Source organism: Pyrgilauda ruficollis, unplaced genomic scaffold (genome assembly GCF_017590135.1).
Source record: "Pyrgilauda ruficollis isolate IOZ18807 unplaced genomic scaffold, ASM1759013v1 scaffold41, whole genome shotgun sequence".
NCBI classification, from domain to species: domain Eukaryota; kingdom Metazoa; phylum Chordata; class Aves; order Passeriformes; family Passeridae; genus Pyrgilauda; species Pyrgilauda ruficollis.
Window position 1 is genome coordinate 3,951,653 of NW_024525601.1, and position 13,614 is coordinate 3,965,266.

Consider the following 13,614-nt stretch of genomic DNA (forward strand, 5'->3'; position numbering starts at 1 on the left):
GCATATGTGTTTTCTGCAAAATACTTAAGTTGCAGCCTTGTACATTAGGGGCCAGAAGTAATATGTTCTTTCAGTCCCTTGTTGGCTCTGCTGAAAATGAACAGTATGAAATCCTCTCTAGCCCTTGCAGTTAATGGCATCAGGTGCTCACAGAGTCTGAGATATTCCTTCACCTATTGCTGTTGACTGCAAAGCCTATCCCTTTTTTAACAGTTAAAAAATGTCATATTAAAATTCAGCCTGGGGAAGGCAGGAGAGTATGGTGTTCACTCTGACCATGGTGGTTTGTTTTATGTTTTATTTCCCAACAGTAAAAAGGACGATAAGTTCTCTGATTAAATCATTTGGTATGAACATACTTTTTCAAGAAGAACATAATACAACTCTGATGACAAGAGCAGCTTAATCACAAGTTGGCCAAGCAATAAAGACCAATACTCTATGCACTCTTTGCAACATGGAAAAGGTTGCCAAAATTTAATGATAGCATTTTTATAGTATTTGAATTTCTGATGTGATGGGAGTGTCACCATATGTTTAGATCACGTACCAGTATGCTGATCAATCCAGTTGTAGGAGTGTTAGTATTTGAATAATGGTTATGATGCATTGTCAGTTATCAGCAGGAAGAATTTAAGGCTGTAGCACGCATGCCATTGCAATTTCTTTGTGAAAGAGCAAGGGGAAATGCAGTGATACAAGGTAGGAGAGAATCAAAACAACTGAAGATACTTTGAATATTACAGAAATAACAAGAGTTACAGAATTGATTTCTTTACATGACACTGAAGCAAAATTTGGAAGTCTGTGAACTGAGAAGTGTTCAGAGAGCTATAGAGTGGGTTTTTTTCCCTGCTATGCATTACCTAATCCTTAGTGTCTGGGATCAAACACTTCCATTTCTCAGTGAAAAAAAGCATGGAAAGAAACACATCATAACCATTGTGCCTATGATGGTGCCATTCCCTTATTAACGCGTTACACTGACAGCAAGATAACTCCAGTAATAACTGCATGCAAGAGCAAAATTAAAGCTGCTTCTGTAGTAGAAAAACCAGTGCTTCCCACAGAAACCTGACTAGCAAGATTATAAACAAACATGCTGTGTTTTGTGGCAGAGTTGTCTTTGGAGGATGCCTGCAGTCCTCCAAGATTTGCAATGAAGCCATCTGCTGAGGCTAGAAAGGGCCACATTCTCTCCATCCTTTTGTACTCCAGAAGCAAAAAAAAAAAGTTTCTATGCAGATATCTATCAGCATTTTACATGAAACTGTATAATCCACATCTTTATTTCTCATACCACATAATATTTTAGAATAAGATCCAAATCTGACACAAGAACATACTACTAGCCTAAAATGAGAACAATCCTGAATGCTGGAGAAAATGTGAAAGTGAATTCAAATCTCAGGCCCCAGTGTGAACTCTCTCTTTCCTTTCATGACAGATTACTCCCTTCAGAGATTAGTGTGGCATCTAACTAAATAGATTTCCATATGTGCCTTCACTGCTTGGTGACTGTGCTACTCTTTCAAACAGCAAGGGATTGAGCACAAATCTGAGCTTAGTCTAATGATTCTTGAATTTGCTTATAAACATCAGTAATGAGATATCACCAGAAAGTTCCCTCAGACTTCATATTGTTATAACTGAAGTACCTACTTTTCTTGTGTAGCTCTAGTTTCTCCACATTCTGAGAAAAAAAGTATCTATTACATTCCTGTTTCATACCAGTAATTAAATTTGAACTGCAAAATCTGACACCATTTTTCAAAGATGTAACTGCTGAACAAGAAATCTTTCACAGGCACAGTTTCCTATTAAGCAGCAATTGTTTTACTTAGCCTAACATCTAGCATTCCATGTAAACAGTAAAATTACTAACTTTGCTATCCATAGACTTATGGCTTTAGTAAATAATATTGGCTCTTTAATGATTTTCAATTCTACTTTTGAGCTCATTCTTTCAGCCAAAAACACCTTGTCTCTTAAAGAATTTATTTTAATGTAAAACATTAAGTTAACATGATGCAGAATGAACAAAGAAGCCACTTTCAATAATTAAACAGCCTACATATTTAATGAAATGTCTTGCTTGCATTAGAAATACTGGTTAACAGCTGCAGAATATACTTTGAAGGCGACTTAAAAGTGCAGAGATGACAAGAGACTGCAAATCTCTGCATTAGGCATTACGGAGTTTTGTCACATTAATATGCAAACAGCTTTCTTTTAAATGTGGAATGATGCCAAGCTGTTGACAGAAAGTGAAAATAACATTTTGCTAGCCCATATAAGCACCAGCAGGCAAAGTAGCCATACAGTGTTCCTGGCAAGGTTTCAGTCTAGTGGCAGTGGGAGGAAATGACTCATTTCATTCACTGACTGACAAACCTTTGAGGCTCTTCTCTTCCTTTAGTGCACACCTAGCTGCCAAAGACAGCACTCTCCAGTGCTAAACAATGTTAGCAGCTGTTATTAGCTGTGGTATCTATTACAAATTGTGAATAATGTGAGAATGATAAGAGTTTCCTCTTTGACTGAACACAACATTAGGGTTTGTTGACTACATCAGGATACGCACATCGATGTAATTCCCATTGATGTAATCAGAACTTGTTTCTCCTTCAATAGGCTGCAATCTCACTCGAGAATGATCATCTGAAAAGGGAACAATGGACAGGAGAAAAAAGTAATTAAAGACATATTCAATAACACAGGTCTAATAAAAATATTCCTTTATAGTCAAACTAAAACCTTAGCAATTGCAAGTTCATGCTTATTTTGTTGGACATGAAAACTGCACCAACATTTAATTCTCATTTCAGTCATTCACAGGTTTTTCAAATCCCCTCTGGTTTTCAGTATGAATTTCTTAAATCTTGTAATGTGAAATCCATTTGCCTTGACCCCCTGCTTTTGTCAATAAAATAACATTAAGTTGTCAAAGGTTTATTCATTTGGAAATGCTTCTGCCAGTACTCAGAAGGAGCTGAAATCATTCAACACATACTGCAACCTTAAGAGTTCTTGAAGGAAACTCATTATCTTTTCAGTAAGAGAGAAAGCAAAACACAGTAATGGCAAAACCCAAGCAGTAAGACAATGGCTTTGTCACAGAATTTTGCCCCGCTGTAGTCATCTGTATCTATCCAGGACTGTGAAAACATTTCCAACTTTACTTTCTAAATTCCAATCCGAAACATCATGGCATGAATTCATCTCATGACAGCTGCCTCATCTTCTCTATGATATAGCAACACTGCTAAAGGCTAGTTTCTACTCTGCACAAGAATTATCTGTAGGCTGGCAGGGTTCCTTCTTCTCAGAGACTTTTGTAAGCTGCTCTTAACTCTCTTAGTTCAATAGCAGCCATGAATAATGGCTTTTTCAGAATGCTGCACAAGTTGTAGACAAAACAATTTGAGGGTAGGATCTCAAGGATGGAGAGATGGTAAGCAGCCACTTTATTGCTGCCTTGTTTATGAGGTACTCTTGCTAATTAGATACCTGTGTATTATTGTTTTTCTGCCTGCCTGCTGAGCTAATATTACTTGCAGCTGATGCTAGATCTTCATGACTGTCATTATTGTGTTGTAAATGTAAATAACCATTAAAACACCCAAAACTTGCCACCTGTGTTCTGAACAGCTAGTTCTGAAGCTTTAAAATTCCTAAAAGATGGCAAAAAAAAAGAAAGAACATGAAGTGGCTTAAAAACCCAACTTCATTATAAGTAGCATAATTTCGGCCCACGTTATGGTGGACAAAGAACAGGACAAGTGCTTCTTAAAATAATGTTGTTTTAGAATTACTAGTCAAGAGAGAAACTGGTCGAGGTGAATTCTCTACCTCTTCCTCTTATGCTCCAAGCCTTAGGAAACACAGATCTCAGAGCCTCATTTATTTCCCTGGGATTCCCTTGGGAGAGAGCAAGGGCACGCTATAACCCCAAACACAGTAAATCAGAATGAATTAAAATTCCATCTCCAGGTTCCACACAGGTCTTACATTGCTATTTTCTTGGAATTATTTCATTCAACAGTCTTCAAGAATGAGGTTTTCAAACATGCTGCAATATTTGAATCAGTTATGTTAACTAGGTCAACCTTTTCAGCCTCTTTATTCACTTTTCCAAGAGCAAAAATTTATGGAGCTGTGACTTCCCATTACATAACCCCTGCTTCTCTGACTCTACCAAGCTATGCTTATCCAAGTGCTTTGCTATTCTATGCTTAATTAAGCTATTTATCAGTTCCTTCAGAACAGAGGTTCAGCTCACAGGACCTTAATCCTAAAAATCCATCTTACTAAAGCAAGATACTAAGGAACTTTCTAAGCTCCAGCCGTGGCTGCTGCTTTTACAGTTCTGGGACCTGATCCAACTTCTGCTTAAGTCAGCAGACTCAGAAGTCAAGCTTGCCTGGACTCAGTATCTTCATCTATATTTTCATGATTTCCCAAATTGCTGCCTTACAGGCATTCTCACCAGGACAACTCAGGCTAGTAAAGATCTACACTTTTGCATTCCTTCAATTACAGAGGGCAAGGTTCAGTTGTCTAAGAACAAAACATCTCATGGCACTTTTTATAGCCACCAGGATATACTGCCTAGCTTTCAGCTGCCACTATGGAATAACAAGTTTCTCATATTTACTGTGCTGCATTTGTTGGTCTTGCACAGATGTCCCAGGCCACCTGAAATGTCATCACATGTCTATATTTAGATAACTGAAACCCCTGTCTGATCACTTGCCTAGAAATGAGTTCCACATTGGACAAAACAAGCTTAGATTTCGCTCTAAGAAACATCTAAAAAATGTAACTTTCTGTTATTTGACTGATTTATACAATTGAGTAATATGCAGTATGTTTTCTTTACATTTCCATTATTCTGTTACTTTTCTTGCAATAACTCTTGCTTTGGATTAAGCAAAATAAAGAAGTTACTTCATATATATATATATCTTCCTATCATCTCTTTCCCTTTTTATTTTCATGTGAATTTTTGTTTGTACTGCATTCTCAGCTAAGTTTCTGGGAATTCTGGAGGTAATGGACTGTCCAATACCCATTTATTTGCAGTGGAACTGGAGCGACTCCCTTTTTTGTATTGCTTTGAGAACTCAACTCCTTACTGCATGGCAACACTTGTTAAATTGAAAAAAATCCTTATGTCAACACAAAGAAATGTTACTGTGTCTGGGCTGTGCTTCTGTCAAACAGATTTAAAACTAAGAGGCACACTAGCCATATTCTTCAACACGTGTGTTGATTCTTAAATAGCCTCTAGATTAACTGTCTATATTTTAAGGTATTTTTTCCCTTTATACTTCAGCTGCTCTTGACAATTTATGCAGTTTTTAAATACTCTCTTTTCTATCTCATTGTTATTTTGATACCCTTCTATTAGGAGATCTAATTTAACTTTCCACTGATCACTTAATCTTTTAAAATTACTTATCTTAGAATAAATTTGTCTTTGTGGAATATGGTAATAGATAACAAACATAAGCATTTTATTCTCTCATGCCTCATGTTACCTACAACATGCAGACTGTGATCTCTAACAAGCCCCTTGAGCACCTGGGTGATTAGCATGCCCAGCCAATGACCCCTTCTTGGGATGTGCACTCCTGGTTCTCTGCAAATCAAACCTTTTATAAATGTCTCACCTAAAATCTTTAGCTGCTTTTAAAAGCTGTGATCAATACTCTCTTCTCATTTAGTCAATTGAGTTAGGTAAAAATAAATACAGAACCCCTCCCATTCCCTCAAGATCTCTCCTGAGGAAAAAATGAATAAATTTTACCAAAATCCATGCCTAACCCCACACAGTTATGGCAGAAACATGATTTTTCTTAGGTGATGAAAGATTCATTTAGCAGGTTCATGCTGGGTATAGTTTGTAATGAGAAAACATGAAAGATTTTTTGTTCAATAAAGAAAGAACACGTTTTCTGTGGGTGACTGGACTGTGATCATGATCCAGCTTTTTGTAGCCACTGTCATAAAGTGGGCAGGGCACACTTGTAGCCAATTAAGTGCACATCATTTGGGTAACATAAAGCATAATAAAGCATATTACAATTTTGACAAGCTCCTGAAATGCTGGATGCTTGTTGCTATTGTTTTAGCTCCCTCCGAGAACAATAAGGACTACAAGCGATAACGTAACAGTAGTATCTTGGGAAAAATTAAAACAAAGAGGGTAAATGCATAGAAAAAAATATGCTATGCAGAAAAAATATACATTTCATTATAATCATGTACCCATAGTCAGTGGCATCTAAACCACTGTATTTTTAAGTGTTTGAACGTAGCATAAAAGAGCAATTTATTAAAATGCTTTTAAGCTGAAGCATATACTTTATACAATTATCTGGGACAAATTTTCACAAGTAGACAATTCAGATTGTACCCTCAGACTCTGAGAAATGCAATTATTGATCCAGGAGAAAAACACATAAAATAATTAAAAAGTTAACTATCCCATTTGCATGCATGCATTTAACAACAACAAATGACAAAGTGAACGACAAACTGTGGGCAGTTTCAGCTTTTCTTTTGAGACACTGCCTTTAATTCTAGTAGATCTTAATTTTAAATTGAGTTGTCCTTGTTTTCACTGCCACATAAACAGGAAGTGTTATTGATAAAAACTCCATCCAACTCTCTCCCTCTGCTAAATACTGAGGACATTTCAAGTAAATTGCGATCTAAATGTCCCGAGTTATATTTTGCCTCTTAGAAAGCCTTCAGTATCACTTGTAATTGTCAGTGATTTGTGTATCTAATATCTTTTATGTGTTCTCCCTTGGCTATTCATCACTCGATTACCTCAGACATAAAGCAGTAGCAGTTTTCTAACTTTCTTCAACCAAAGGGTGTCGAAGTTTAAGACAATGTCTAACATGACACTAAAAGAGGGGAGTGACACACTAAACCTGACTACAAGATAAGATCTACTGTAATAGGATTGGACTTGAAAAGAAAATTCATGAAGCAAGGGTAAGTGTTAAACTGCTTTGTATTTCTTATTTTTGATATTTTTACTCAAATCATTAGCTGTTACTCATATGGCTACATCCTCACAAAACAGCAGGTTTGTTACAAATTAAATATTGCTTGGAGGGAAACAAGCAAAACTGTATCTAGTTAACTTATCTCCTTTTGCATATGCGCCAGCCCATCATGACAATCACATTTCTCTAGAAGATTTAATTTCCTTTTTCAGTATACAGCACAGTGCACAACCAAAATATACAGCAATACTATCACGTCCACTCAAAACCATGTGGCAGATCATCTCTTGCTTAATTTGCCTCTGCCTCCATCTGCATTTCCTGTGGGTTCTCATTCTACAGCAAGCTACCAAGCTGTTTTCTCTTTGCAGACAGTCTCAGTGCAGCTGAGCCCTATTCACATCACTTACTGTAGGTCACTAAGCTGGGAGCTGTCCTCTCCAGACTTGCTACACATGCGCTGCAGAGAGGACCTCCTGAGGTGGAGATTCAGAAGCATACAAATGGGCTCTGTTTCAGAACCCTCTCTCTAGAAGATCTGTCCTTCTCTCTATCAAGTCCATGTGGTTCACTGATGAGGAAACCTAGGCAGGTATGTGCCTGGACAAACACCAAGGACAGGTGCTGAAGTTAGTGCAAATATGCACTACATACTCCTTCCACTCCTTCCAATGTCTGAACATTTGGACCTCCAAATGTTCAGACAATCAGCATGGCTTATTCTCCTCTGCTGGGTTCTGTTTGATTTCTGAACTCAGCACTATCATTAAATGACCCCTCCTTAAACACCACTCTTCATCTTCATGCTTACACAACAAGGTGACAGCTGCTTATTTCTGTGCTTATACCTGCTCATGGTTATCTGGCTGGCTGTTAAAAATATGTACACTCCACATGTTAAATTTAGATTTTAAAGTGAAAAAACAGGGAAAGGATCATCTCCTACATACACAGAGAACCTACCTTTAAGTGCAACTAAGAGCAGTGTGTAAATAATATAACTTTACTGAACTTGATATATTTCCCGCCTCCACATTCATGTGCAACAGCTCTAGTCACAATGCTTTGGAACTCTCATAATGCAAGATTTAGGGGTCACTCACCAAAACATGTTATCATCTCCTCAAGTTACTTGATTATTAGTGTGTCTAATCCTTTTTAAGCCTGGAATTTTTAAGTAAAACATAAGGATTATCTTTTTTACTTCCAGTCTGTCTAGCATAAGCCAGGATAGCTGTCTCTGTTACTGTGGAACGCATTATTACCATTATTATCTGCTCCTGAACTACCCAGAACCTAATACCAAGGTATTGATGTGGGTAGTCTTGTGCTAAGCTGACAGGAGCAGTTTGGGACCTTTTAGAGCTGAGTACTGGTTAAAGGTGTTGTTCTCCATCAGACAAACGCTGATCTCAGGATGGAAGGTAGACGGAAGGGCAGTTGAGAAAATACATTAAACCTGACAGTTTTCTCAAAAAATAAAAAAAAGAAACATTTTCCCTCATTTTTATTTTCTTAATTAGGGAAAAGGAATATAAGCCTGATGTAAGCACAAGGCTGCTGGTCATTCTTATCCAGATCTGAAGGGAAGTTAACAAAGTGCACAATTATGTTGTCAACACTCACATGCAATGATATTCCCATATCTGTTTTTCATTCTGTTCTCATCTTTCTTAGCTGAATCCCATGGTGCAGACTGTCCTTCAAAGAAACTCTAAAAAAAGGAAAGAAAGTGACATTAAGAAAAGCACACAGCAACAGTTACCTTATGGCTAAACGAAAAAGAAAGGCAAACAGTACTTGTGGGTATTGTTGTTAAAGTGTCATTTACATGATTCATTTATTGAACAAAAATACGAGTTTCCTGTTTAAATGTATTTATGCATAGCTCCAGATGTTACTTAAGATTTGACATGAGATTATCTGTGTAATAGCAAGAAGAATTATTTGCAAGTGAAGTGCTATTAAACCTTTCCAAATGTGCTTTCTTGCAACACTGAGAGTCCTTCACTTGTGCTATCCAGATTCCCCGTACAGTTCTCATACACACATGTGAAGCTGAAGGAGCTTCATCATCAGTGTTGGAGCTGCTCCAGTATTTAAGTGTAGAAATTACAGACTGCACTGATATGTTTTATTTTTGACATATCCCAAGTTTCATTTACTTGCTGGCAGATGACCTCATGGATCAAAACATATACAGGCATTTAAAAAACCATGGATTCAACTAGCACCTGTCTTTTTTTCTCTTCAGCAAAATTTACAACACTACCATGATGATTATTTTCTCAGAGAATAAAATCAACGTGGTTTTGTGGAAGATATAATCTCATATTCACCGAACTGCTGTCCTTTGGCTACTAAATCTCATGTAAATGAGAAAGCTGAAGGTGCTAAAAGTTTATTTTTACAGTAATAAAACACAGAAGCTGCCAAAAGGGCAGCAAGCAAATTGTTATGCCCTAGATGTCCTGTGCTGTCTGTGGTGTAAAAGAGCATTGGCACAACCTCCTAATTTATGCACTGTATCCATAAGTCATATGATACAGATACATTTTAAAATTTTGTATTGAAATATTAATCTTGTGTTTAAAAATAATTTGTTGCCAAGCAAACTACTCGAATGATATAATTATTATGACCTGTCCTAACTCATGTTTTCATCTTTGTACTAGAATGATCAGTAGATTAAATCTTTTGTACCACACTAAACAGAGAAAACACTGCGAAGTTTGTACCTCTTACAAGATCTCAAGACATTCTGAGTGGTTTAAAACAGAAAATGCCCATAAAACTGTCTTGTATTACTGTCGCTTGCCCTCAAATTTAAAAAAGGTGTTTTTAGAATCCCAGTGATTTCCAATAACAAAGAGCATAAAAGTCAAACCAAATCCTTGATCTCTTGCTGAAGTCAATAGAACACAAGGGCATTCAGTGTCTAAAATGGCTGTTCTTTTCACAAGTTTCATAGAGTGCTGCTTTCCAATTTATGATCTAGAAATTCCTGGACTACTTCTAAAATGTTTATAAATAATAACTCAAGAAAACTGTAAGCCTTTTCAGTGGTATCAATTTGTTTCTCCTTCATCTTTCCACACTTCCTTTGAAAATTTTTAATGGTTTGGAAACTGAAATTATTAAAACCCACTAATACAAATAAACTTCTCCTTACTCATTACCGTCATTGGGTACAGCTCTGAGAAACACTGATTGCTACAAGGACAGAGAAGTGTAACCCTATGAATCCTAAGATGATTTACAGCTTTGGGGCTCTTTGCCAAAAGGCGTCAATCGTTATCTGATTATAGATTTGCCAACGGCATCTAAAGCAAGCAGGCCCTCCCACTCTAGAGCACTCTCAACTCAGGCTGGATGGAAATTACTTTTCTAGTAATTTGACCAAACTGCATAAGGAATGACTCTCTGTGGGCAAAGATCTATGTCTCAATTTCTTGCGAAGTTCAGACTCTCAGACAACGCTGGGTGACGAACAATTAAACATGGTTAAAGGCAAAGTAGAAATGGAAATGGTCAGCAGCAAAGCTCTAAAGACACAACAAACAAACAATTCATTTGATCTAAAATTTGATGTGGATTTCACACTTCAGACAGCTAATCAGACTAGTGAAAACTCCAGTTTTTTTACAGTCCTTCTCCTAGAGACTAATGCACAGAATTGATCCATAAGACACTACCCAGAAAGTATTCAATAATTCAGTAAGCATCACATGTGCCGTTACAGAGAAAGAGTCCTGCTGACACAGCTTCTGAGCCTACACCTTGAAACACAGAAGACCCAAATATTCTCCAAGGGACATCTTGCTTCACTCTGTCCCACTAATGAACTTTTACAAAATTGCTTTAAACCAACTGAATAAAGTAAATCTCTGGAGGCAACTGGGAAAGATTTAGATGGTGCTGAATTCAGGGAAGAAATACACCAGGCAATGTACTGCTTTCGGAAACTCGTCTGCGTCTCAGATGCAATGTACGAGTTCTACTTCTCCCAAGTGTTTGGAACTTCTGAAAACAATGACAACTTTAATGAGACTTGCAGATAAACCATCTTCTAAAAATTTATCTGCAACAAAGATAATTCTGTTCCTTAGAACATATATATATCAAACCTCACACAACAGCAAAGACCAGGAAACAGATTTACATTTCCAGCTACTGCTTACTGACTTCACTTTCTTTATTAAAAATGTATTACAGAAAAGGAACTTCAGATATTTATTTCTGAGTTTTTATCAATAAATTAGTGAATGAAATAAAACATATCACATGGGGAAAATAAGACATAATTTATGTATATCCATTTTTCTTTTTATTTCATTTTGGGATACACACTGGTATTACAGTGAGAAGAGTACAGCAAAGATAATTGAAGGAAGAGGCATTACAGTGCAAAAGCATAAAAAAACCCAGTTATTGTAAAAGACAGCTGGAGTGTCATTTCCTAAATTCCCCGTGTGCTGCCATTACACAAACTGCAACAGAATGATAATCCACAATGTATTGTAAGGAGAAATCTCATTTGTCCCACAAGTAAAGAACAGAGCAGATATTTCATAACAGATGATCTGTCAAGATCTTTCCTTACTTGTGAGAAATACACGTTTCATCAGAGAAATTTTTAAAATCTCTTTTCTGACATATCACTCTCCAGGGATGCTGCTGCACAGCAGCCCACACATTATCTTTGTGGCTATTCATTCTAATTCATCCTTACAAGTTTCTTAAAACTGTGGACTGTTAGGAAGAAATATGGCCCCCAAACAGCTTCACTCCACCAAATGCTTGGCAAGGGCAATGGAGAACTGAAAATGAGTACAGGACATTTCTCAACTAATTTAAAATATTTCTTCAGCTTGAAATCACACAGAACCCTGGCTACCCAGCCTCCGTGATCTTCTTGAAAAATGAAATGCTCTTCAAGCCAGCTGTTGTTACAGCAGACATTTCAGTATGCGTGTCAACTGCCATTCTGTTAGTAGAAAATATTACAATAATTAGGATAAAAACACTTTCGGAAGAAAAATTAATTACAGAGAACTGCTTTATATGCAACATGAAAACTGGTAAGTGATGGAGTAGCAGGATCATCTTAGGATGAATGTGATACTTTTGCGTGCTTTCCCTCAATACTGTAGTGCTTACCATTAAAAATTAAATATTTGCCAAGGGCTAATTCACTCTGACCCTCAGACTAGAAAATAACTGCAATATCTCAAATGAGAAGAGGAGATAATCATTGCATATACAGATTTTTTAGATTATTCTCTTTCCTAATTTAAAATTGATATGGAAAAAATAATTGGAAAGGACCTATATAAAATACAGTTTGAAGAGGCTGGAATGTGGAGAACAGGGTGACATCTTCAGAATAAAATTTGTATCTCTGTTGATTGTCATCTTTGCCAACACACTTTCTATCCCAGATTTCACGTTTCCAGATAAGGATACTTAAAAAAAATACATCTTTCTAAGTGCTTTAAGGTCCACAAATGTTAATTGTGGAATTACTATTTTTATTATTAGTCAAAAACCAAGCAGCAACTTTTCTAAAAAACACTTTGTAGTTGCTAGGTGACAACAGTGCAGTCTCTTACGATGTCATCTACAAAATGCAAACTCTTATGTAAAGAAATGAGAAGTTAAGGATCTCATAAATCTCTCTCTGCCTACTTAATAAGCAAGAATATTATTTTTAGGAACAAAGACATGCTCTTGCACTGTGCAACAGCCTTTAGTTTGACCTGTGGATTTGTTTTTAAATATATCAGTCTTTATGGTATCTGATTTTCTCTACTGACTCTTGAGTTTCTTCACTGGTAACATTAATTTCTCACTGCCATTTCTAAATAACCATATTACAATGTATTTTAACAACACTGGTAATTTGATGTATCCAGTTATAAATACCTCTGGATTTGTTTTTAAGTTACATGCAGAGAGTTATGGACACTGTCTACTTTAAGCCAGACCAGACAACTAACCGTGATCCTAATGGAAGTCCTTGTCTAAACTCAATTAGCTAGAGAAGAAACTTATATTTCTACAATAGCCCTTTGAGTTGCAGCTAAATTAGATGCCTAAAATCCCCTGAATTTGATAGTGAAGATCCATTACTAGTTTAACACTAATGCTGTATCCATTTTATATGTGGAGATTACAGATGGGAAAAAATGCATCCATTAAAGTCTGAGTAAAGAACTTAGGGTCACATTAGACTCTTTGTATTTACAAACCCTAGTAAATACACATTTAAGCAAGTCCATAAATGTTTGGAGGAAAAGGATCTTCAGGCTCATTTAATCATTTAATGAACACTGCAAGATTTGAGAGCGCAGTAAATCTGTCAGTTCATTGGATTTTCAGTATTCAGAATCTGCTAAATATCTGGCATATTAGGATGTTTTTGTGACCCAACAACATTAACTGTTTTGGTTTTTTTAAACAGAAAATTGAAATAATCAAGTTCTGTTTCTTGATAACTCAGTATTTAGAGTATTAAGGAATTAAAAAGGATCCCTGAAAGTTATGTTAAAAGAAATCTGCTAGTCACTTTCAGGGAAGCTTTCATCAT

The 13,614-nt window shown here is 36.5% G+C and overlaps 1 protein-coding gene across 8 annotated transcripts in view; it reads right to left on the reverse strand.

Moving 5' to 3' along the window:
* Window positions 1–13,614, reverse strand: part of PTPRM (protein tyrosine phosphatase receptor type M) — a 437,865-nt gene that overhangs the window by 50,376 nt on the left and 373,875 nt on the right. For all 8 annotated transcript variants that reach the window (XM_041477609.1, XM_041477608.1, XM_041477613.1 and 5 more), the window contains 2 exons: window positions 8,652–8,739; window positions 2,585–2,661 (listed from right to left, as the gene is read on the reverse strand). In XM_041477609.1, coding sequence (XP_041333543.1) covers window positions 2,585–2,661; window positions 8,652–8,739 — 165 coding nt within the window. The remainder of the gene's footprint in view (window positions 1–2,584; window positions 2,662–8,651; window positions 8,740–13,614) is intronic.